Consider the following 24,924-nt stretch of genomic DNA (forward strand, 5'->3'; position numbering starts at 1 on the left):
ATCTCATAGTACTAGTGGCATCACATATCTGGCTCTGAGTACATTTAATATAAATTGGCGGCGTTCAATGGCCAGCAGCGTAGCCGCCCTGATTCAGCTGGCTCCAACAACCCTTCCTTCATTTTGGCAGTATTGTGCCCAGGATCGATCTTGGTGGATTTTAATGGTATTCGGACAGAATAATTACCCTCAACAGGTCTTGGAATCTTGCCAAGAACTGGCAAGACAACGGAAAACGTGTTATCTTATAATAGTGACATTGGGTTTATTGAATAGTTGAATACTTCTGGTTCTCGGATGTGATCGTCCTCCCACTACTACAAGCGTTGCCCAACACCAACTGTAGAAGAGCATAGTCAAACAATCCCCGTCACTAGGAGCCAAGCGACAGTTTAAAAAAATCGACCATGGGAGCCCTTCTCACAGCCCGAGAAACAAGAGTGCTGTCAAGAACCAACATTCTCCACTCTTTGTCAGGTGATGCTGCACGCACTCTCATCTTCATCAACTCATCAATTCGACTGCAACTCTTTCTTTACTTCCCATCAATCAACTATGCGTATACCTCCGCCTATCCCAGATATATCTGAGTTACAAAGGAGGGCAGGGTATCATCAAAACTCCCTTCACTATTCCATCGCCACTAACGATCTTAGTGAACTACAGAACCTCGTCAGCACCTTGACCCCAGAAAACGTCGATCAAACTGATGGCATGTTTGGCGCGCCGCTGCATCTGGCTATATATCTCGACAACTTGGCGGCAGTTAGTATCTTACTAAACGCTGGCGCCAACCCTGTCAAAGAACCCCATTTTGTTGAAGACCAATTCATCACCACACCCATAGGCTTAGCCGCAAGGTTGGATAATCGCATTATCCTTCGGAAGATTTGGGAACATGTCAATCCTGATGCCGACACTTTCAATACGGAAACTTTCGGGTGTCTGCGCGATGCAGCAGAGTATGGTCATATCGCTACGATATCTGATCTGTTGACATGGGGACAAGATGGCTGGTCTTTAGAATCTAGAGGTCGTGCCTTGGTCGCAGCAGCCAACAACTGGAGATTTGAGAATATCCAATTTCTTCTATCTCACTGCTCTGTTGATCAGGAATCGCTTAACCTCGCGTTAGCCCAGGTGACAGTCACCAGGCCGTGCTTCCTTCTTCGAGAGCACACAGAATCTGAACGTGTGGCACAGTCGCAATCGATCAAAGTGCTGATGGACGCTGGAGCTGACCCTAAGAGCCCCGAAGCCAGCCGGATAGCAATATTTGAGCCTCTTGTTATATGGACTGCTCTCCATAAGCAACTCTATGGCTGTCTGCAAGCATTGCTCAACAACGGTGCTGACCCCAATATGACCAACAGTCAAGGCCAGACTGCATTGCATTATTTAGGGGCATACAAACGAAAGTTTCCCAAGGTCAGGTATATTTTTCTAAAGGAAGAGCCACACGAGGATGTGTTCCGATTGCTTCTCCGCTTCTGTCATCCACCGAGATGTATATGGGAACAGTCCTCTACACTGTGCTGCCTATGCATCTCCTCTGGACACCTTTCACCTGCTCCTCTCAAACTTGCCTGAATCCCAGAGAGAATATGCTTTGAGATCTAGGAATCACAAAGGTGAGACATTGTTACACTTTGCATCTGTCGGGGGCCAAGTCCAAATGGCAAAGTATCTGCTATCTGACGACGTTGGTCTTTACATTGACGAAAATGCATCAAGAGGATGGACGCCATTACTCAGCACACTGGCACCTGGGTTTCCGAACATTGCAGGACTATCTAAAAAGTCAGAAACAGCTCAGCTGCTTCTGTCTCATGGTGCCAATCCTGTTGTTACTACACAGGATGGTTGGACGTCGTTGCATTGCCTTGCCATGCATTATGGCAGTTATGGCACCGACAAAGGAGCACAGCTTATTGAGAAACTAGTGTCAAGAGGTAACATCGTTAATGCCCGGGCGTCATTTGCATTCGATGATCCATCAAACCGCCCCAGAAGACGAGGCAGCGAACAAGACATATATTGTAGCTGTCGAGAATTACAATACATTGAGGACCCTATGACTTGGGGTAAAGTGGTCCGACACAACCTCACCCCGTTGCATATTGCTGCTGAACTTGGGGCAATAGCTATTGCGAGGGAGCTTTTGAAGCATGGAGCTGATCCTGCAGCTGAAGATCCTGAAGGGAACTCCCCCGCTAGAACAGCAGGTAATTCTAGTAGACGCTATCGCTCTGAAGACCGGGACATGATGATAAAGCTATTGTTGGACGCTGGAGGATCATACTAAGTATATATATCCGGCTACAGCAAATTGATTCAAGGTCAAGTATAAATGTTTATTGTAGGCAGAGGCTCAGTTTAGTACAAGTGTCACATCATGCCTCCTTCCTGTTGTCATTGTTCTGCTACGCCATGCCTGACTAGAGTCCTGTTCCTGCTTCGCAGATCTGGTGTGCCTGGCTGCATGAAGTTGTATTCACAATGGTCAAGGAGCCAGTTGACGGTCCCATGGTAACGGAGGATCGACTGGACTGCTTGCGCTCTTTCCCCTCAGACACGACCAGGATCCTCAAGGTCGACCCTTGGCAGTCTACTCATGTAACATTAAACAAAAAGATGGACGAACATAGATTACTCCAGATAATGCTTTTAGTGAGCCCAAAGAGTTGGACCTATCCTTCTGTATGAACATAGCAAAGAATTTCATTACGTGACCCCTCGCCCTGACCAGTTTTCTACCGAGATACAAGCAAATCACTCCCATGCAAATGCAGTGAAGCCCTCTAAGCGAGGATTTCCTCGCTCTCCTCAATAACCTCCTCAACGATCTCCTCAATCACCCGATCCTCCTCTGATGTTGTGCCCTCCAGGGACTTTGTGTAGGCCTCTAGCAGAGGAGCATGAGGATCCTTTGGTAGGCCGAGCACCTCACGCTCTTCCAGCATGTCGGCCTCGACGCTCTCGCGCCAAGAGTGCCACTCCTCGAGCATGCGGCGACGAGCTTCGACAACGGCCAAGTCAGCAGAAGCACCACGGTCGGCATCTTCTTGCTCAAAGACGCGGCTGTATTCTCGGAGGTTCTTGCGGACGGCCTTCTGCTCCTCTTTGGTAAGGAGAGTAGCGGGCCGAGGGCGCCATGAGAACTGCTTGAACTTCTCGAGGGGCTCTTCTCGTAGAGCCTCACCCTTGAAATCGTAGATGTGGTAACCGTTTTCCATCTGTGATTATGTTAGCATGGACCTTAAGAATGTGTGAGAATGCAACTTACTGAGTGCTTCCAGGCGGATGCCCACGAGGCGACGAAACGGCCTGAGGGATCCCACTCAACGTCTGTAACACCGTAGTGGTCGGCGGTGTTCATAGCCTGTAGGTTGGCGGTAAGGTCCTTATCGGACTCGGGCTTCTCACCCTCAAAGTCGAGGTCGAAGAAGTCAAGGTCGGAGCTCTGTTGGTTGGCGATAGTAGCGATAACAACGAAACGACCTCGAGGCGACCAGTAAATGGCGTTGCTGTTCTTCTTGTCAAGCGTTCGGAGGTGCTTGAAGTTACCCACTTGTTGACCCTTCTTGGCCTTCTCGGGGCAGAAGAAAGAGACCGCTGTCTTAGGGGCAACAGCAGTAACGCCTGTGGGCTCGGTTGTGGAGATGATGGCGAATCGGTCGCCCTTGGGCTCCCAAGCGAAGTTAATAACGGTGTCCTTGATGGTGTCAACAACCTCAACAGGAACACCCTTCTCCTTGACACGGAAAATCTCAAGGGTGGTGGCTTGAGACTTCTTGGACTTGGAGTGTCGGTCGACCTTGACGCAAATGTAGGCGGCCTCAGATTGCCAGTGAAGCTTAGCATCGCTGACACTGAAGAGGTTCAAAGATCGAACAACCTGTTTTGAGGGGATGCTCATCAATCCAACCTTGGCGGGGTTGCTGCCGATTTCGGGGGTCCAGTAGCAGAAAAGCTGCTCGTAGTCCTTGACACCATCGCGCTTGGGAGTAGCAGGAGCCCAGTCAAAGTCCACAACGCCATCGATCTTGATAGAGGTCTTGTCGAGGAGGTTCATGCGGGGGAGCTCGTAGACGGAGATGGACTGGCCGGGGTTCAAACGGGCGACGTACTTGTCATCAGCAGACCATTTGAAGGCAGGCCACTGCATCTTAGGCGGGGGCTTGCCATCCTCCACCTTGGGGGGATCGAGGTTGGCGAAAGATCGAAGAGGAGTAGCGGTAGCGATGTCCCAGATAACGTAGTTCTTGCCGTGGTCGTCGATGGAGAGAGCGGGGTGACCCTCATCAGGGATGGAGATGGGGCGGTTGGACCAAGTGACAATGTACTTCTCACCGGGGGAGAAAGCGACCATGTTCACGAAAGGATGAGCAAATCGAGCTTGTCGTAGCCATGAAGGGCCACCCCAAAGCTGAACACCCTGAGCGTGGACAGAGGTAAGGTAAGTGCCGAGAGGAGACCACTGGACAAAAGTCTCGGTCCAGAAAGGTCGTTCAACGATGTTCTCGGGCTGGTCCTTCTCGTTGTTCCAGTAGACTCCGACGTTGTCACCACGGTACATGACGAACTGATCGCGGCCGCGCTCTGAGGGGTCTCGGAGGAACCATCGCAGATGCTCCTTCTCGGTGAACTCCTCGATTTCAGGCGGTTGGTAGGTCTCGTCGACGCGGCCTTCGCGTCCATATCGCTCGATATCGGTGAACTTGTTAACGCGGAGAGTGTGCTTCTTGTCGAGAGGGGTGAGGTCGAGCGAACGACAAGCAGCGGCGGCTTCGGCTGGCGAGGAGTACTCAACAAAGGCGAATCTTAAGACAGTATCAGTTCCAAGCTCTTTATGTATTCCATATTTGACACCTACCGAAGAGACTTTCCATCGTCACCCATGGGCATATGTACTGAGTCCTCGCGTGTCTTGCCGACGGTGTTGAGCTTCTTCAACAAGAACTTGACGAGCTTAGGCTTCTGGTCTTCGGTGACCTGGGGGAGGCCGTCGATGACGACGAAGTTGTCGTAGCCTTGATCGAGGGAAACCTCGAAACGTTCTCGAAGATCGGAAATGTCAATATCATCATCGTTGAACTCGTCATCGTCAAGGTCGGCCTCGCGGAGGTGATCGAAAGAGGGTGCCATGATGGGCGATATGTGGTTGTTGGAGGGGTGCAAGAAAAAATGCCCCGCTCTCGAATCTGGATGTTTTTTTCTCGAGGGTTTAGAGGGTTCGGCTACTGAGCACAAGGTTTGCGAAAAAGACCTTTATGCGCGCAGGAGATATGACCTCTGAAAAAACACGCAGTGTTCTGCCTAAAAACACTGGGAACGTCGCTCGGGAACGTGCGGAATCTTAATGTTGCGTTGGGCCAACCTAGTTCAGTACAAATTTGGTGTTCTTCACTTTCCAGCGAAAGTGTGCGTGCCACGGAGAATCATTTGTCCTTGTCCCGCTATCTCCAACCTCGAGATGAAAAGCCGCGGGGCAAGTCACGTGTGGGCTTTCTGGCTGGCCCCTGGCGGTGGAGGGGCTCTGGTATCCTAAGCTGCGAGGTAGCTCCAGAAAAAAAGGCTGCAACGTCTACCCCAAGGCTGAAGCATATTGACGTTGACAACGACCGGTAACCTCCTACGTTTTTATAGGTTTCGCCGTGTTTACAGTCGCATTGTTGGCCCATTATGGTATGTCTGCATCCCTTGGAAGCTCTGTCTTGAACCTTTCCAATCTATATTGCAATCATGATTGCTAACATCTGCCCCTCATAGTCTTTCCAACCAACTCAAATTTTTGAGGAGGGCACCACCGAGGAGAAGGGTGAGAATGCTCGTCTCTCTGCCTTTGTTGGCGCCATCGCCGTTGGTGATCTCGTGAAGAGCACTCTCGGACCCAAGGGCATGGACAAGATTCTACAGTCAGCGTATGTTTTGCGCCCATCTTTCGGTCGACAACCCCCCTTTTAACACGATGCTAGCTCCACCGCCGAAATCATGGTTACCAACGACGGTGCCACCATCCTCAAGTCGATTGCCCTCGATAACGCCGCCGCCAAGGTCCTTGTCAACATTTCAAAGGTTCAGGATGACGAAGTCGGTGACGGTACTACATCAGTTGCCGTTCTCGCTGCCGAGCTGTTAAGAGAGGCGGAGAAGTTGGTGGACAAGAAGATCCACCCCCAGACCATCATCGAGGGTTACAGAATAGCCAGCCAAGCTGCGTTGAAGGCTTTGGAAGGCTCTGCCGTCGATCACAGCAAGAACCCCGAGGCATTCCGAAAAGACCTTCTCGCCATCGCCCGAACGACCCTCAGTTCCAAGGTTCTCGCCCAGGACCGCGACCAGTTTGCCGAATTGGCTGTCGACGCCGTCCTCCGATTGAAGTCTTCAGACCTCAACCACATTCAGATTATCAAGAAGGCTGGAGGCAAGCTCAGCGACTCATATCTCGATGAGGGTTTCATTCTCGACAAGAAGATTGGTGTCAACCAACCCAAGAAGTTGGAGAAGGCCAAGATCTTGGTGGCCAACACCTCCATGGATACTGACAAGGTCAAGATTTTCGGTGCACGTGTTAAGGTCGGCTCGACAAGCAAGCTCGCCGAGCTCGAGAAGGCCGAGAAGGAGAAGATGAAGGCCAAGGTCGAGAAGATCAAGGCCCATGGCATCAACTGCTTTATCAACCGACAACTTATTTACAACTGGCCCGAGCAGCTGTTCACCGATGCCGGTATCATGTCCATTGAGCACGCCGACTTCGATGGTATTGAGCGTCTGGCCCTTGTGACAGGCGGTGAGATCGCCTCCACCTTCGACCACCCTGAGCAGGTCAAGCTTGGTCACTGCGATACGATTGAGGAGGTCATCATTGGTGAGGATACCCTTATCAAGTTCTCCGGTGTGTCTGGTGGAGAGGCTTGCACAATCGTTCTTCGAGGTGCCACGGAACAGCTCCTGGATGAGGCCGAGCGAAGTCTTCACGACGCCCTTGCTGTCCTGTCGCAGACTGTCAAGGAGCCCCGAACCACTCTTGGTGGTGGCTGCGCTGAGATGCTGATGGCCAAGGCTGTTGAGGGTGCCGCTACACGAGTTGAGGGTAAGCGACAATTGGCTGTTTCCAGCTTCGCTATTGCCCTTCGACAACTTCCTACTATCCTGGCCGACAATGCTGGTCTCGACTCTGGTGATCTTGTTGCCAGGCTACGCAAAGCTCTTTACGACGGTCTCACAACTTATGGTCTGGACTTGATGACACCTGGTGGTGGCATTACTGATATGCGGGATCTCGGTGTTATTGAGAGTTACAAGCTGAAGAAGGCTGTTGTGTCATCGGCCAGCGAGGCCGCAGAAGTAAGTACCCACATGACAACCCGATGTGAATAGATTCTAACCTCAATCTCAGCTCCTTCTCCGAGTAGACGATATCATCCGGGCGGCTCCTCGTCGACGAGAGCGTATGTAAGGCTGAGCTCAGGTAGCTGGTGATGAGTCAATGTGCATAGACCATGATGATCTGTAATGATACCATAGATGCGGCGACATGGAAATGCAAAAGAGGACCTTCTTGCCTTACGTTGAACAACATTGAGTAAATAATAAGTGTATCTCAGTAGATTATGACTAATAAGCTATGATTTCTCCGAACACCCTATGAAAAGGTTGGAAAGGTCAGAAGAGAACTCCTGTCCAGTGCCTCCTCAGCCTTAGTCAATCTTGTGTAGCAATGAACACGGTGATTTGATGGCTTCATTCTGGAGTTCAGAATATTCGTCACGCGGAGACTCAAGAAAATCAGGATGAATCAAATTCTCACAACTCCAATTTCGCCCCTTGGGCTGGATCAATCTACAAGTATGCTCCTGCTGAGTGAATTCCGATGCTGAACAAAGACAATTGCATGTCAATAGAGATTTCTGCCTGCTGCCTAAGAACACAATGAGGCTTACCTGCCAGTGAAGCTTTAGACGAGAGCTGCCGGTTACTGACACTGGCATGGCATGTCATGTCCTTAGGTACATCCATCTACCAAACTGGTGTATTTGATTGCAAGACTTAACGACCGATTCGTTCCTTTTCATTCATTCTCATTCCTCACACATCATCATCGCCCACAGCATTTTTCTTCAAGGAAACAACTACCATGCCGGCGCGGTCGCCCAAATCCAGGCGCAAGCCTACCGCATCGTCTCTACCAACTATTCCTTCGACTCCTATCTCTCAAGGTTCGCCTTCTTCCTCACGCTCTGCAAAGAAGCGTCGTGACGAGCAAAGCGACGAGCGTATCGCCGAAACACCACCAGCGAACATGCCGAAAAGAACCATTCAGCTCGCCACGGCAAACTCTCAAGACACACCCTTCGAAATCTCGTCTGCTGAGAGCTCCGAGTCTGATTGCGAGATCGTACAGGTATTGCCGTCGCCAAATCGCAACGTTTCTGCCGGTCCTCGACCTCGTTCCAACAAGAGAGCCAACACCACGGAGCGCCCGATTATTGTCCCCGACGATAGCGAGTCAGATTGCATCCTTCAGAAAGTTCTCCCTTCGCCTCGTCGCAAGCTCTTTACCACCAGCCCCCGAGGTCGCTCTACCAAAAAGGCAAGAATCGAACGGCGCCCAGTTGCGGCCCCCGATGGAAACGATTCGGATTGCATCATTGAGAAAGCCCCTTCACCAAAGCGCAAGCTCGCTGCTACCAGTCCTCGAGGTCGTCCAGCCAAGCGCCCCAAAATTGAGCAGCGCCCTTTTGTGATCTCCGATGATAGCGATTCTGATTGCGTTATCGAGAAAGTTGTTCCTTCGTCTGGTGGCTCTGTTGACACTCCAGTTCTCATCGAGAGCGATGTTGATAGCGACAACGATGTTGGCGATGCGACCTCGCAAGCCGAACCAGCACAGACAGGCCTCGATGAAGACCGTCCGACGAAACAATGCCTGAAGAAAGAGATCCAAGACGATCGACTTGAAGAAACGTCCACCACCCCTCGCTTGAAAAACGAAAGTCCATCATCCACATATGAGCTTCAGCCAGTCTACAGTGGCGATAGACTCCCGCAATTCCTTGGCTCTGGTGGACAATCGCCGTTCCATCCTCGCCATCGACAGTCAATTGTCGGCCTGAAGAGCATTCTGAAAATGTCCAGCGAAAAACAGACACGCGACATCAAACCTAACCTATCATCCTCACTTCCTAGAGACGAGCATATTTTCTCAACACCGAGTCTGAGCGTCCACGATGGCGACAAGCAGACCAAAACTGTCCTTTCGTCTGAGCGCAGCATTTCATAGAACGAGTCTGCCATCACACGAGTTGCCGATGACAAAGCTTCACCATCTGCACCATCAACGCCGCGAAGCGCCATCAGGAAGCTGGCAGTACCAGGTTTGGGATTCCAGAATCACAAGAACCTACCTAACTGGTTGAGACAAAGTGAGTAAAATGGAAATTTGGCGGAACACCGAGCTGACAGTAAACCCAGAGAAACACATGACACATTTGACACATGTTGCTGACGATACGACCGCAGAGCATGCTGCAACCAACCAAGGGACACCGACAAAGACGCCCATTCAGCGAACCAAACACAACGAACTTCAGAAGAAGCAGTCGCAGCCGAGCAAGGACCCCCAATCTACGCCCTCGAAATCGAAGCCATGCAAAGACGAGGTCAAAAAGAGACATGAAGAAGCGCGGTTGATACGGGACACGAATCCAGACCGGTTCAAGCCCCGTCTCCCCAGCGCTCAAATCATCCGAGATGGAGTCTCAGAACACGCCATCAAACCCACAGTGGCTGCCTTTGAGAAGAATCATGTTGCCGGACAAAGATTCACATTCAAGAAAAGCTCAAACCAGGAATACGAGGGGGGCACGTATTCATTGACAGAGCTGCAGGAAGGAGCCGTAACGTCGGAACTCAGGCACCGAGGCATCAAAACCGACAAGCAACGTGAGAACTTCTGGCACAACCTTACCATCAAGTTCTCAGAAATAGCAGGCTCTTCAGTCCCATTGCTCAGCGCGAGAGTTAAGGCCTACGAAGTTTTCGTGGAGGAAGCGCTCCGCAATGATGATGGGAAAAGGCGAAAATCTCGAAGGAAGGCTGAAAAAAGGAGGCTCAAGATGGAGAAGACAAAGAAGCACGAGCTTCCCCAGGGTATCAACGCATTCTTGATCCCGGGAGGCACCGACGACGAGGACTCGGGTTCGGATTCAGATTTTGATAGCCAAGAGCTGATTGAAAAGGTACGAGCTATGGATAAAGGGCGAAGATCTGGTGGAGGAACAAGCTGTGGAAAGAAGTATCGATCGTAGTCGGGATGATCTTAGGCTATTTTATGATAACATGAGACTTGCTTTATCTAATTGATGTCCTAAGAGACGAAATATTTGGTCACTGTAGACCAACATTTATGCCACTTTATTTTGATGTTCTAAGCTTTGGAGTAGGTGGTATTGCACAGAGGGGCTCAGGAGGTACATGGTTCGTAGGGCTCCGTTGGCTCGTGGGAAAGAATGGGACGCGAAATTGCTTGTTTTTCTGAGGCTAGCCAGGGCTGCCAGGGTATTGCCTACCGTGTCGAGTCGTCAAAAATTGACTACCGCAGGTGTAAGAGACGAAATAATCCAGACGCTCAACGGCGACTGACACAAGCATTTGCGCTGCTTTATTGTAGTACTTAAGGTTTGAGGGATAATTTCCGTTACCCAGTAGAAAAACAGTACAGTACAAAGTATCGAGATCTCCAAAGACAAAGTTGAGGCCTCGCGGGATATCAGAACATGACTGGCTGTCCCTGTTTATAGTAGCGGGTTATGCGGCCGAGATTAAATCAGCAGCGGAGCTGCAGAATTGACACTGTAACCCTCACAATGTATTAGCGGTGATGCACAGTCCATGAAGAAGATCCAGCCCCTGGATTGGCGTGGGCTCGATAAAGGCCTGTCCATACCCATGCTCAGCCCATGTCACTCTGGCGCTATTTTTATATGAGAGACTACAATCATTTCCATCTTTTTTTCTTTGCGGTCTATGTGTGTGGGCGGGGATCGTCTCCTCTCTCTTGTTTGGGGATCGTCATCCACTTCCCGGTTTAAACTGGACTGGACTTGATTGTTTACCTGGAGGTACCTTTCCTTACTGTGAGCACTGTAGAACTACACTATTCTAGTACCTAAAGTTGGCATCTCGACTTGCTTGACCTTGACTTCCTTGTCTTGTTGCTTGAATCTCACTCGTTTTTCCTTGCTTCCTCCCTCTCTCTCATCTTATCATCCCCTTCTTTCCCTTTTTCCTTCCTTGTCTCTACTGCATCATCTTCATCTTTTCAATCTTCTTGTCTCAAACCCTCTAACCTTAAACTAATCCCCCTTTTGTTTTGAAGGCGGCCACTTCCTTCGAACCTCCGCGCTTAATTTTGGCTAATATTTCCGTCATCACGGCCCCGATCGCTGCTTACTATTACCGCCATCTGGGATTGCAAAAATCCTGTTCTCCTCTTTTGGACCTTTCTCAATGGGAGTATAAGAGTGTCTGCTATATCTTACGCATTACATTGTCCAACCCCAGTCTATCGTTGATCGATTGAATCCCTTTGACCTTACCACGGCACATCGAAATAAACTTCAAATCTTCACTTCATACCTTCGCTTTTTGTCCCTATTTCGATTTCGATCCGGCCCCAATTGCTTTGCTAGTACGACTTCTTTTGGCCCGGTAATTTGGTAATCGAGTCTTACCCCGGCAATCTTGAAACAGCTCCTCTTGCCCCGACATTCAGTGCCCATAACAACGGTTACCGCCAAATCGACGAAGCAAAGCCAACCGCGGCGTACCCGAACAAAACAGGAGGGAAATCCGCCTTGGACATTTCGACGATACCAGAAGCCAGAATCCCGAACAAACTCGATCGAACATAACCCCTAATATCCACAACAACAAAAAACACTAGAAGAGCACCTTGGAGAGTCAACAGAGTCCTCTCATCTCGTTCAATAGCTTTCCACTCCTCCGAGCGATGCGACAATGCTTCGCACTCTTGATATCGGCAATCATCTTCCCAGCCCCGACTCTCCGCCAGGAATGACTACTTCAAAGAGCTCAAAGACATCCTCTTTCCAATCTTTAGACAGCGGCGATGATGGCAGTGTCATGGCCGACATTGGCCATTTTGAAGAGATCGGTCTCGACGATGACAATGTCACCCTCAAAAGTCCATCGAAAGTCGACGTTCGTCCCAGTCTGAACAAGGCACCCTCGAGTCGATCCCTGGTGGCTGGCAAGACCGCTTCCAAAGCTCGCCCACCCTTCCCAACACTCGAGACCAACGTATACACCTCGAACCCCCGAAGCACCAATTTGAGCGCATTGACAGAGCCTCTTTCTGCCACGCGGCCCAAGACCCTGACTAGTCCATCTTCAGCCTCTCTCACCTTCACTCGACGACGAAGCCCGAGCCCTGCTTATTCGCTCAACCCGAGAGATCCGAGAGAACCCAGTTTGACTGCAAAGCCCCGTCGAAGCAGCTGGCAAACTGGCCGGGAACGCAAGTCATTTACCGACCTCGAGCGAGAATGCGACGAAGATGACGGTGATGATATTCCCGATGGCATGTTCCTCGACAACGTACCGCTGTCTCCTCGACCTATGCAGGAGCGAACACCTAGCAGACCATCATCCGTGTCACCCTCCCCCAATCGATCCAAGGAGCGTGTCCGAAGTGTCGGAAATGGAACGCCTGCTGTTGCCCAAGCCTCAGGCTCTCTCCGTTCGCCCACCTGGAAAACCGACGACAAACCTCGCAGCCCTTCCCAAACACGAGCGCATAGTTGGAATGCAGCACTGGCAGAATTGAACGCCGAAGCCAAGACTCTGACCGAAAAGCTCGAAGAGCACGCCGACGAGGAAATAGAGAAGCAAGCCAAGCGCCCCGCAAACCAACGCCCCAATACTTGGAATGCATCTCGACGATCTGCCGACATGTATGAGAAGAAGCAGCGCGTCAAGTCAACCCCAGAACTACCACCTCTTCGCAAGACAAATATCATGATTGACCCCCTTCCTGTTTCCAAGGAGAAGGAAGCTGTCTTGAGCCGCACGCGTCCCTCATGGTTGCCGCCTAAGGACCCTGCCGAGGAGCGTCGACATTTGAAGGAATATCAGAAGATGATGGCAGCCAGTCAAAAGGCCGACGAGCGACGCGAAGCTTCTCGCAGGGCCAAGATCGAAGGACGAGACAGCACAGCCGACAATCTAATGCAGATTTGGGAGAGGGATGTCATTCCACGATGGAGCGAAGCCATCCGGGAGCGCAGGACGAGAGAACTTTGGTGGAAGGGTATCGCACCCCGCAGTCGAGGTGTTATCTGGGGTCGAGCGATCGGCAACGAATTGGGTCTCTCGGAGACATCGTTCAAAGCGGCTCTTGCAAGAGCCCAGGAGGTCGAGGCCAGAGTCAATGACGACAAGGGCAACGCAGACGACGCCAGGAAGGCAAAGTGGTTCCAAGAGATACGAAAAGATGCTGCCCAGAACACATGGCAGGACTTGAGGATTTTCGAGGTCGAGGGACCATTGCACCAAAGTCTCGTTGACGTGCTGAGCGCGTATGCCATGTACAGAAGCGACATTGGTTATGTTCGGGGTTGCAACGTAAGTATATCATCAGCCCCATTGTGCTACTCGAGATGCTAACCAAGTCCGTCAGACAATTGCTGCCTTGCTACTCCTCAACCTACCTGATGCCGCATCCGCCTTCGTCGCACTTGCCAACGTGCTCAACCGCCCATTGCCTCTTTCGTTTTACACTGGCGATCCAGGCGCACAAGCTTCTGCATTTAATCTTGTGATGCAGACCCTGTCGCTCAAGTCTGCACCTCTTCACGCGCACCTCATCAAAAAGATCCCAACTGCCGAACTCGAACAATGTTTGGCAGGAATCTTGACAGCCGTATTCACCCAACATCTTGCCATTGACGAAGCAGCCCGGCTATGGGACGTTTATGTCTTTGAAGGCGATGCTCTGCTAATTCGAGCCACTGTCGCTCTACTTCTCAGTCGAGAGATGACGCTACTCGGAGCCAAAACGGCCGATGAAGTCAAGACGATCCTCAACGAAAGAAATGCCAAGGTCTCTGCAGCCAGAGTCGCTGGTGAGGTAGGCGCCGAGGACAAATTCATGATGTCAGTGCGTGAGGCAGGAAAAGCCTAGGTGTTTTGTCATGGGCTACCTTTTTGGAAAAGCTTTTGGGTGCTTGCTTGGATTTCAAGCCGTACATTTGGTATAGATGGGGAACATATCTACTACTACATTTCACGGCGTTTCTTACATGGACTGCGGATCTTTTGATGGGATGTGGGGGGTACCTATGTTTATGAAATATTTTGGAGGGACTATAGAGCGGTGTTTTATCTTCACAATTGCCGTTGCCCAGATTTCGGGTGGCGAGATTTAAATCAATATATTTTTGATGATGATATGACATACAATTTGTTCTGTGAAACGAATTGAAACAATCAGGACCATCGGTAATTGAAACTTCATGGTACATATGATTAACCGGAGGGTAAGGAGACGTTAGGAACAGCGACCTCGCGACCGTTGTGAGCGAACTTAATCCGACAACTTCGACTTTGAAATAATGTCACAGCTAAATTCACACACCGATCTAAGTTATTTGAAAGCCAAGGAAGTCTTTGTCCCATAGCGTCTTCATCAAACTAGATATTTAGCCAAGCTATAACTCAAGTTGACTTCGTTTTCGTTCTTCTCCAGAGAGTGGATTGAGGTGCAGGGTAGGAGGTATGCACAGCGCGGTGTTGGCATCCAAACACCTGAGTACCAGATACCTACCTAGGTACGTACAACATCGACATAGAGGGCACGACAATTGAACCCCAAGGTTTTGTTCTATCGAATCAATAGGTAGAGCCATCTCATGGGAAGTCAGACTTTTCCACCTTGGCAAGCCACCTCAGGCAGACTGTCGTTTGTGAGGAGCTCATCGAACCTTCCAAACCGTCAGGGTATTAGAAGATTGGCCGCTACTTTATTTCTGTAGCCTAAGTCTTAGAGAATAATTCTTCTGAAACTACCTGGCTGTGTACATCAAGGCCTTCCACAGATTACATACTGTGCTTTTGCTTCGAACATTTACCACAAAGTCAAGTGCCTTGAATATAAGACCTTAAGCGGTCCATATAACACAATTGCGAAGCCAATTGAGGGTTGGCTTCGCTAAATTAGAAAAGCATCCGACCACAAGCTTTCGACAACAGCTATCCCGGAACTTGAATGCAGCATCTCGTGACTAGATATAGTACTGCCCAGCCTTTCTTCTATGCTGAAGGAAGGAACCTCGTGAAGGTTAAGCTTATCGCGAGCGGGACTGCGGCCCGCAGACCCACTTATTGCAAAATGGTCCTCGCAAAAATCGATTTCATCGACATTAAAACCACTGCGTAGGTAGAAAATCATAACTGATCAATTCAAAAAGAAAGACTCGTTCAGAAAAAAGATAATTGGAAGCCCATGGCGAGACTCGCTATTGATTGGTTAATATCTAAACACTGTGAAGGAGGAATTGAACGTACAACTCGCAATCTTCTGATTAGAAGTCAGACGCGTTAGCCATTACGCCACACGGGCTGTAGCTTGTTGGTTGAGGAAATGATCGCTTATTATCGATATTAAGGCCACAAAAACGGCACAAAATCATAACTGATTAATTCAAAAAGAGAGACTCATTCATGAAGAAAGAGACAAAAAAAGCCCGAGCAGGGACTCGAACCCTGAGTCTTCTGATTAGAAGTCAGACGCGTTAGCCATTACGCCACAAGGGCTATTGCTTAATGATTGAGCGGTTGTTTGCCTGTTGTTGAATATGACTCTCACCACACGAGATCGTGGAGCCTTGAGTCCTCACTAACAGAAGAAATGTCCTCTAAGGCTTAGGCTACCAAAATAAAGTAGCCTAAATGCTTATCTAAACTGGCATAATATGACTAAACTATTTCGTCTGTTATGCTTATGACGGCCAATACTTCTGGTCTGCGGGTAAGTTGGCACCAGCCTCCTCCTGCACGAGACTAACAAAATAGCGGCTAGACCCCAATAACAACAGGGATACCTACGAAGGTGACACGAACGATGCCACGTGATCATCGCGAATTTGACCCCTCACCACGTACAACGTGAGCAGACAAAAACATCCAAACACCGCCGTCCTATTCATTCTCTCCACCCACCACCCACTTACACCGCGAAGATATTCTGGGCTGAGACCGAGCGCGGCGCGACGCGACCCTCGTGAAGTGATCGTTTATCTGCCCTGACCTAGGGTGTCAGCTAAGCTGCCTGTATGACATAGGTAGTCAGAATGCCAGCTGGATACAAGCATGGAGACACGCCGAAGAAGGCCATGGTCCGAGGCACTATCTCGTATCTTGAGTCGCAAGGCCTCCCCGTCAACAAATCGGCCATTTTTCGACATTTCGACTTGTCTCGCTCCCAAGGCTACGCTGCGCTGAGTGTTCCCGCATCTAAGCGCAATGATCCCGAATGGGAGGAAACACGCGGAAGGCCGCTCAAGATTTCAGAGGAGGATCAGAATAAGATGGAGAAGATCCTTTGGGACGAACGCTATGTTAACGTGAACTTGAACTGGCACGGGTTGGCCAAGGAAGCTGGCGTCGAGGTCGATGTGAACCCCAGGACCCTGCACAGAACCATGGGTACTTTGGGATACCGAAAGTGCCTGTTATGTCCACGCACTTGCGTGCACAAGAAAGCTCGTGAGAAGCGAGTTGAGTACGCCAGACGCATGCTGGATGCATACCCCCATGCCGAAGATTGGAAAGCTGTCCGGTTCAGCATTGAGCTGCACTTTGGATTCGGCCTAGATGGAAAGATGCGCCTCATCCCCCGACCTGGAGAGCGAGTTTGCGAAGCATGCAGCACCAAACCCGAGGCTGATTGGCCACGCGACTTGAGAAAGGCTCACGCCTGGGTTGCCGTCGGCTATGGTTTCAAGAGCGAAGCTGTATTCTATGAAGACTCGACAAGCCCCAACTGCACGGGTGTCATGACCATGCAGGAATACAAGGACCACATCCTGGAAAAGACAGTCAAGCCTTGGCTCACCAGTACCGGCCCGCAGAGCTTCATCCTCGAGGAAGACTGCGAAGCCTTCGCCCACGGCGCTGCAAGCAAGATCAACCTGGTTCAACAATGGAAGGACGAACATGGCCTCCGATATTACTACAACTGTGGTGATAGCCCCGACCTCAACCCTCTCGACTGCCTCTGGCCCGAGAACAAGCAATGGGCAATGGAGGCACCAAAGGATTGGGAAGACGAAACCCTCCAGAAGATGGTCCGCGACGCTTGGACTACATTTGATATGGAAAGGTTCAACGTATGGGTCAACTTCATGCCGGAGCGATTGAAGGCGGTGATCGATACCGACGGAGCCCTGGTGGCTTGGTAACCAGGCAGGTGGGCGACACAAGAATTGTCTAAGGCTTAGGCTACCAAAATAAAGTAGCCTAAGTGCTGGTCTTAGCTACCATAAGGTAACGAAACTATTTCGTCTCTTGTGCTCTTAGTAGCCAATTCTTCTGACACTCCAATGACTGGTATGGCGTTTATCTTGTTCGTAATGTTGATATGAGCGATGGGAAAAGGAAGTCGAGGGCATGTTCTGCTAGAGTTGTTAGGATTTGCCTGGGCGATACATGCCGCATATACAGTGGCTTCGCCATTGTACGGGAATGGCATGAAGATCAAATGAGAACATTGCAGATTTTAGCGATCGGTAGGCAGAATACAAAAACAGGTCGCCGCCCTGCTTGACCGAAGTTTCTGATCATCATAACGCAGTGCAGTCATGGCTATTTAAGTAAATCTTAGACATCAGCAGACTTTTCTTCAACTCCGAGAGTTTCCTTCAAACTCCGTTTAAGACGAAGTCAGATTAAATCTGCATATTGAGGGTAAAACCTTTCTTGCCGATTAAGCTTGGTTTTCTGAGGCCTTCGTTAAGTTTCCGAGCCTCAGGTTGCGTAAGCTAATCTCAGGCCTGTGATTCACTGCCAGCTGCCTCGCACTGCTAGCAATCCAGCCACTTGGAAGCATTTTTGCCAACCAAGATCTTCTTTTCTTCTCCGTTTCCTCAATTTTTCATCGCCTTCTCCTCCTCCTCGATTCTCCCATTTTGCGTCGTTTCATACAGTTCAAGTGTCTGTACATGATTTGCTTCCCCTTGCTCATGATGGGCTCCTCCAAGTCGCCTCCAGATAGAGAAAAGTCGACCCAGGACTCGATCAAATTCAACTGTCCAAATTTTTCCGATCTTAGAGGCTCGCCTCATTCTCGCTCGCGCCAGCCGAGCCAGGATAGCCATTATTGGATGAACGAATTTCTGGCTCAAGAAGCTGCTTCCCCCATCTTCAATCGGGAAGAGGGAAGTTCAACCCGTGGCACCCCGGATCAGCATCGGCCACTTACTTTCCGGTCTCGTGAGCCTAGTATCACGATCAAGAAAAAAGGGACAGGTTTCCACGATGATAAACTTGCCAGGTCTCGAAGCAACCATCGCCAACCTCCTTTGAGTCGTGGATCGAGGATGTTATACCCGACACCCGAAGCATTGCGCAAATTTGCATCGCAAAAGGAACAGAGTGTATAGAATGCACATTCTTTTGCCTATGCTAGGTCAGGGAATTCGTCTCAAGGACGACCTTCTAATGGTCTAAAATCGGTGATATACTCGAATAACCTGGTGAGTCGTTTCTCTAAGTTATAATGAACCAAGTACTAACGATCGGAAGTATGATTACAACCGACGTAGAGTGAAGCGAGGTGATATCCATCCCGTTGAGCATAGAATCGACCTCTCCTCCCAGTCGAAGCAACCCCTCGTTCCGGACTCGAGCTCTATTTTCTCAGTCACCAAGCCTGTTGCCGCGGGGGAAAACGACAACGAGAAGAGCAAGGAGCAAACTGGACAACAAGACGTCCACCGAGATCTTCTTCAGCCCGAGTCTGAACCTTCGGAAGCCCAGGCACGTCGTTTCTCAGCTAAGTACTTTGAGAGCTTCGTATGGCCTTTGATGAAACCAAAGATTGTGGAACTGAGCGAAAAGGAGATCCACACGCAGATTAAAGCTTTGCTGGACGAGGAAGTGACTTCACTCAGATCATTGACGCGAACCCCGCGATTAAAAGCAAATAGCACGCCTGAAGAGTACGAACTGTACGTTCGATTCCTTCGAGAGAGACTTGCGCAGACCCCTTCCGTGGTGGCAAAGAGTGAAGCTGTCATGTCGATGGTGATGAACCTGTTACCAGGTCTAAAAGCAAGCTTGTCTGGGCTGATCACCGAGACCACCGTGGAAGAGACCGAGTCGGAAGATCACATAGAGCAAGAGCCTGATGACGAGCGGGAGGCAGACGAAGAGCAAAATGAGCCAGTCGAACAAGAAGAGCCCCTCGAACAAGAGCTCGCTGACCAGGGCGAGTGCATCCAGCAAGAGGAGCCTTCTGAGCCACAGGAAACCAAGGAGCTGGAAACCGATGTTGAGCAAGGCCAACCTGGATGGCAGTATTCTCACGCTGGGCGAGAGGAAGATGATGAGCAAGAGGAGTCCGAAGACAGCGAGGCAACGACAATCTTAGATGACGACGGCTCACTCTACCAAGACGACCCGTTTGATATTGACGAGGAAGACAGTGTCGTGCCTTCGGTAGAGCCGCATACCCCTATTGTCACCCCTCGACTTATGACTCAGCTACGCACCTACGAGAAGAAGTACTCGAAGACTCTCAAATCTTCACAGCTACAGAAACGCGGTCGTACTCATAGCTCTTTGCATGACCATTCCGCGACAAACACTCCAAGTCGCCACACCGGAAGGCTTCCTGAAACCCCTGACAATCTTGTAATTCAGCGACAAGAAGGCAAATTAGAAACTGCCAGCGAAAAGCAGGGAGAGCTGAACAGGGCTGCCGCGAAGAGACGCGCATCGGAGATGACACCGACTCCAGTTCGATCAGCCAGCAAGAGACTGCGTCTAGATTGGCAATCGACGGAGCGCGTTCTGGACGGACAGTCGGCGGAGCTTATCATGAAAGGACAATCATTGGAGCCTATTCTAGATGGACAAGCGTCGGAGCCAGTCCTGGATAAAAAGTCACCAGAGCCTATGCAAAGTCCAGCCTCCAGTTGTTCGGACTTTCCCTCTCTGGAGGAGCTATTCAGCTCAAGTTTGGGTAAGCTCTCATCCCCAGTTCGACAGAGCTCAACGGCTCCGAACATGGCGTCTACTCCGCCATCGAGCAAGGGCAAGGAAAGTGAGGTAAATCGCAGCAACACCAAGCCTCCCGTTCCGCGCTTCAGCAAGGAGCCAGGACTCTTCGTGACGCCCTCTCCGATCCCTGCATCTGCCAACAAGCCGTTCACGTTCAAACGAAGCGCATCTCGCAGTGTACGGCATACCACCCCATCACAACGACAGCGGGATAGCATGCCGCCTTCTCGATTTCGAGAGACAACGGCGGATTTTGAAGCTTTGGATCATTCGGAGAAGCTGATGCTGCTTTTCAAGATGTCCCGAGGTAACATGAGGGGTTAAAATTGAGAAAATTTGACGTCCTAGTCCAGATCTTAGGCGTATCTATAGGCCTTTGGAACGCCTCGCTTCATCTAAGGACTGAGACTTATTGGAATACCTTGCTTTACCTGACGAGTAAGACTACATGTCAAATTTGAGAGACTTTGACTGTCCAACTGGATGATGGAATGGAAAAGAATAATGGTAGAAGGTGACGAATAGATTTGAGAACTGAGAGTCAAGATTAGAATTTGTTGTACAATAGACTACAGATAAACATAGCATCAATCCCTTGATACCTATAGGCTAAGATTTCGTACTGAGTCCAAGTGAATCAATCCAAAGTTTGGATTGGCTTAAAACGGACGATCAAGATCGCACCTCTACACAAACAACAATACTTTAGGTAGGCAATAGAAGAAATGTTCTCTAAGAATTAACCACCGAAGTCATAAGGGATGAAATAAGTTGGTTACCTTACGCCAGCTTAGAGTAGCACTGAGACGACTTTATTCCTAGCAGTCTAATTTCTCTGCACCCCGATGCACTTCTACCTTACAGACTGCCTAGGAAGACAGCTGACCAAACCTAGGATGCGGGAGATTGACGGACCTGGCGCTGCGCACCAAAGCAATCCCGTCTTATGGGAGGTTCGAGTTGCTTCACTGCCAAACAGCTGCCAACCTCTCCACCTTCACCACCAAAACAAACCATTTTCGGCCAGTTGGGCAACAGAAGAATTTTTCCTTTACCTAAGACTCTAGAAGGCAGCCTTATTTAGCATAAGGTAACTAAAATTATTTCGTCTCTTATGTTCTCAGCGGTCAATTTTCCTAACACCCTGACGGCAGCCTACAAATCTACACCTTTTGCCTCAGTGAACAAGATGGACCCTTCTCTGTCCCAACCGACAGAGAAGAACAAAGGGAGACCAAAAAAGAGCAAGAAAGACAAGAAGGAAAGGAAGGAAAGGAAGAAGAATGAAAAGGAGAAACAAACCGTATCTATCGACTTGACGAGCCCAGCTCGGGCGCGGGCTCATACTCCTCCTGGTCCTGACGCTGCTCAAACCCCAACACGAGTTCCTTCACAACACAGCGGTAAAAGAGGTCGTTATACCACACGACGAGAGGAAGCACAGCCCCAAGTGAGTAAGAATAACCACACATACAACTCGAAGCCACTTCCATTCTTCTCCAGCAACGACTCGACGGGCCCGCCCAGTGCAGGTCCTCCCGGCACAGGAACAAACCGCCTACGTGCTAAGTCAGCCGCTGCTGTCCCAGACCGATCTCGGACAAACGACACTGAGAGATCAACATACAGTCATGATTGCAAGATCAAGGCATTGGAGACCTGCTTGTCTCTGAAGGACCGCTACCTCGACATGCCGCCAGCCGTGCAGACAGACCAAGAGCCCTTTTGGACTCAGGCACGGGACTCGCTGGAGCGCAAGCCCATCACCCGAGGCAAATTCAAAGACTGGCAAGCGGTTCAGAAGGGTATCGAGTCTTGGTGTCAACCGAGACGATCCAGCATGCGTGAGGAACGATTGCCTGCCGTATCACAATCCCACCCCGAACTGGATGAACTCGTCGACCAATGGAACCTCGTCTTTGCGCAACGATTCTGCAAGATACACATGGGATACTTTACTGCGGCCTTGCGCGAACCCGTCAATTCTACGACCCCACCCAGTCAGGCAGCTCCTCCAGGTCTCCAGAGGCCTATGTCATCTCTGGGACCGACCCAGCAGGGACCAACTCTTCGGGGAACCCCTCCATTCCTTTCACTGCCAGCTCGGCCTTCAGAGAAGAGTTGGGAGGTATCTTCGGGGAAGAGAAAAGATCTGGACCTCCCAACGCGCAGTCATGCGAGGACGAACTCTCGAGGTTCAGGGGCGAGCTTCAAGGACGACAACAACCCAAAAGCGTCGTCGCATGACCAGGCAAAGCGGCCACGATACGAAAGTCATTTTTCAGACCTGCCTCCTGCTACCAACTTCGCACTCGGCGGCAGAGACATCCATGGTACGCGCACGCCATCTTCTCAACGATCCCGGCCCCGATCACCTCAACGGCCGAAGACAAGCTACGGGCCCATTGAAACACAAGTACACCGGTCTCGAGGCAATGACAGGATACCTACCATGACAACATGCCCAACAGGACCCGACCCAACTACCGAGCCACGAACCGACCTCCCTCGACGCCCAGCTGGTAGTCAGACTCCGGGCGACTATTAACGTCCCGACTCCATGAGCCGACGAAGCAACTGATAAGCTTTGAGAGCTTGCCAACACGAGATCAGAATTTAGCATGCATTAACCGTTCGAGGACAGTCACTCGATCCAGGGACAGATGAATAACTGAAGTGACATGGCTTATGGGCCATCCGGAGGATTCAACCGAATACTTGTTTGTACTACCAATGAGGGAACTTATAGATAACAAGCTGGGAATGCCCCATATGCATCGAACAACCGCCCACAAGCAACGGCCATCTACAACGTCATTTATTGGGCTTGTAGAAGTGACATACAACAGGATGCGAAAATGGGATAACGAAGAGGAAGACGACACATGGCCGCCCTCGAGACATTAACGCATTCTTGATTCCTGGAGATACCGAGAACGAGGATTCGGACTGGGAAAGATATTGGCTTTGTTGGCAGTAGGAAGGAATCCTTCTACAGTAATTTGGACGGTGGTAAACTGGAATAGAATGTACATTGTACGGTAGAGTACCTAGCCAAAGAAAGTTTTTGATAAATCTGGCATCCTTGTAGTTGTGATGATACAAGCAGCCCGGTAGGTGGGTAACAGAAGAAATGTCGTCTTAGGCTGCCAAAATAAAGTGCTAGACTAAGCAAGCCTAAGATGACCAAATCATTTCATCTCTTATGCTTCCCACGGCCGATTCTTCTAACACCCTGACGACAAGGAACCGATCAATATTCGTGATCGAACCATCATGATCTGACTTGTTTCTGACTTGCGAGAAGCCTGGTTAAGGACCATTCAACAAATACTAGGGAGGCCAAGGACTTCACAGTATGACTGCATCCTGAGTAAGGCTTGGCTACATGACCATTCCATGATGAAGTTATAGTAATCAAGATGTAACGAAAAGGCGACAACATCTGTTCAGATATCGCTGTGTCGTTGATCTCAGGTTCACACTTGATTGTCTCCAAAAGTCATGATAGAGTGGAGGGGTCAATGGCGGGGTTTGAATGTCTTTGGCCAGGCACGATTCAAGTCTAGAGCCGCAAAAAAAGAAAACCAGCGGCGCTAGTAGGCGAAACACGTGGGGCGTCTGGACCCTAGAACAAGGGAGGCAAATCCATTTGATACTGACAATTGAGTTGCAGCGTACAAACATTCCAGTAGGTCAGCACGGTCCGCAACAAAGTCAGTTCAATTTCAAAGCTCAACCTGATGACCACAAGCAACAGCCATTACTGTAATGGAGCTCCAGAAAATGACAGTCTTGAAGCTGTCGACCTCTACGCCACAATCAATCCACCAGTCGAATCGGGAAGGAATCCACTCTTCCCCCTTCTCCACTTCTCCTTCCCCCTCCATCGAACCCTGGACCGTGATTGCCAAGACAAGGGGTCCCGCCTTGAACTCAACAAAATTCCCAACAGAACGGAAGGAGAAAAATTCGATTATCCTTCCAATTGACGCTCGGAAAGTCCGACTCTCCACCAAAGAAAAGGAAATATTCCCGATGGCAGAAGCTTGAGTTGGACTGCGCCGTATTCCACCATTTCGAAATCAGTCAGTCAGTCAGTCTTTGAAGATGGATCTACTGAGGTACTGTGCTGCACTCTACGGATAACCGTTCCGTGTAAGTAAGGTTATCTTAGCACGAGCTGACCTTTGCAGCACACCTCGGTCCAATCCAAACATTTTCTCTCTCGTAGATAACACACTTTCACATGTCGATGACCATGAACCATTCAGCCATCTATGCCATGATGCATCACCACCTCAATTCAATTCAGCAGTCTGTAGAGATCGAGAGAATCCGTATACAATCCATCTCTCCACAACGGGACCGGGGTGGATTAAACAGATTTATCTTCCTTGTCAATGTCTGAGCTTTTCCTCCCGACTTTTGACATCCAATCGACTGTGGTCTAATTCACATCGCATCGTCAACAAAAAAAAATAGACCAGCCACGATCGGGTAGGGGCCGTGGTCGACGTCGACTCCCGGTTTCACCCTGCCTGTGTCTGGTCGTTTTTTACTGACTGATTCACATGTCGATGATCTCCAGCCCTAAACTTGGATGTCCACTTTGAC

At 50.0% G+C, this 24,924-nt stretch overlaps 8 protein-coding genes across 8 annotated transcripts; 7 read left to right on the forward strand and 1 right to left on the reverse strand.

Annotated features, from left to right (window-relative positions):
- Window positions 1-555: 555 nt before the first annotated feature.
- FIESC28_04548 (uncharacterized protein) lies at window positions 556-1,590 on the forward strand (the record flags this gene model as incomplete). Its single annotated transcript, XM_031158695.1, has 1 exon — window positions 556-1,590. The coding sequence occupies one exon, from the start codon at window positions 556-558 to the stop codon at window positions 1,588-1,590; it is 1,035 nt and encodes a 344-aa protein (XP_031017273.1).
- A 1,211-nt stretch (window positions 1,591-2,801) lies between these two features.
- Window positions 2,802-5,148, reverse strand: FIESC28_04549 (uncharacterized protein; the record flags this gene model as incomplete). Its single annotated transcript, XM_031158696.1, has 3 exons — window positions 2,802-3,236; window positions 3,287-4,823; window positions 4,877-5,148. 3 exons carry the CDS (start codon window positions 5,146-5,148, stop codon window positions 2,802-2,804), a joined length of 2,244 nt encoding a protein of 747 aa, XP_031017274.1.
- A 537-nt stretch (window positions 5,149-5,685) lies between these two features.
- Window positions 5,686-9,286, forward strand: FIESC28_04550 (uncharacterized protein; the record flags this gene model as incomplete). Its single annotated transcript, XM_031158697.1, has 5 exons — window positions 5,686-5,688; window positions 5,773-5,924; window positions 5,979-7,350; window positions 7,403-7,454; window positions 8,115-9,286. The coding sequence occupies 5 exons, from the start codon at window positions 5,686-5,688 to the stop codon at window positions 9,284-9,286; spliced, it is 2,751 nt and encodes a 916-aa protein (XP_031017275.1).
- Window positions 9,287-9,437: 151 nt separating this feature from the next.
- On the forward strand, window positions 9,438-10,313 carry FIESC28_04551 (uncharacterized protein; the record flags this gene model as incomplete). The annotated part of the gene is made up of 1 exon (XM_031158698.1): window positions 9,438-10,313. The coding sequence occupies one exon, from the start codon at window positions 9,438-9,440 to the stop codon at window positions 10,311-10,313; it is 876 nt and encodes a 291-aa protein (XP_031017276.1).
- A 1,711-nt stretch (window positions 10,314-12,024) lies between these two features.
- Window positions 12,025-14,209, forward strand: FIESC28_04552 (uncharacterized protein; the record flags this gene model as incomplete). The annotated part of the gene is made up of 2 exons (XM_031158699.1): window positions 12,025-13,650; window positions 13,706-14,209. The coding sequence occupies 2 exons, from the start codon at window positions 12,025-12,027 to the stop codon at window positions 14,207-14,209; spliced, it is 2,130 nt and encodes a 709-aa protein (XP_031017277.1).
- A 2,167-nt stretch (window positions 14,210-16,376) lies between these two features.
- On the forward strand, window positions 16,377-17,486 carry FIESC28_04553 (uncharacterized protein; the record flags this gene model as incomplete). The annotated part of the gene is made up of 1 exon (XM_031158700.1): window positions 16,377-17,486. The coding sequence occupies one exon, from the start codon at window positions 16,377-16,379 to the stop codon at window positions 17,484-17,486; it is 1,110 nt and encodes a 369-aa protein (XP_031017278.1).
- A 783-nt stretch (window positions 17,487-18,269) lies between these two features.
- On the forward strand, window positions 18,270-20,631 carry FIESC28_04554 (uncharacterized protein; the record flags this gene model as incomplete). Its single annotated transcript, XM_031158701.1, has 2 exons — window positions 18,270-18,516; window positions 18,851-20,631. 2 exons carry the CDS (start codon window positions 18,270-18,272, stop codon window positions 20,629-20,631), a joined length of 2,028 nt encoding a protein of 675 aa, XP_031017279.1.
- An 865-nt stretch (window positions 20,632-21,496) lies between these two features.
- On the forward strand, window positions 21,497-22,855 carry FIESC28_04555 (uncharacterized protein; the record flags this gene model as incomplete). The annotated part of the gene is made up of 1 exon (XM_031158702.1): window positions 21,497-22,855. The coding sequence occupies one exon, from the start codon at window positions 21,497-21,499 to the stop codon at window positions 22,853-22,855; it is 1,359 nt and encodes a 452-aa protein (XP_031017280.1).
- Window positions 22,856-24,924: the final 2,069 nt, after the last annotated feature.

Source organism: Fusarium coffeatum (genome assembly GCF_003316985.1).
Source record: "Fusarium coffeatum strain FIESC_28 chromosome Unknown BRIP53273_contig_95, whole genome shotgun sequence".
Lineage (NCBI taxonomy): Eukaryota > Fungi > Ascomycota > Sordariomycetes > Hypocreales > Nectriaceae > Fusarium > Fusarium coffeatum.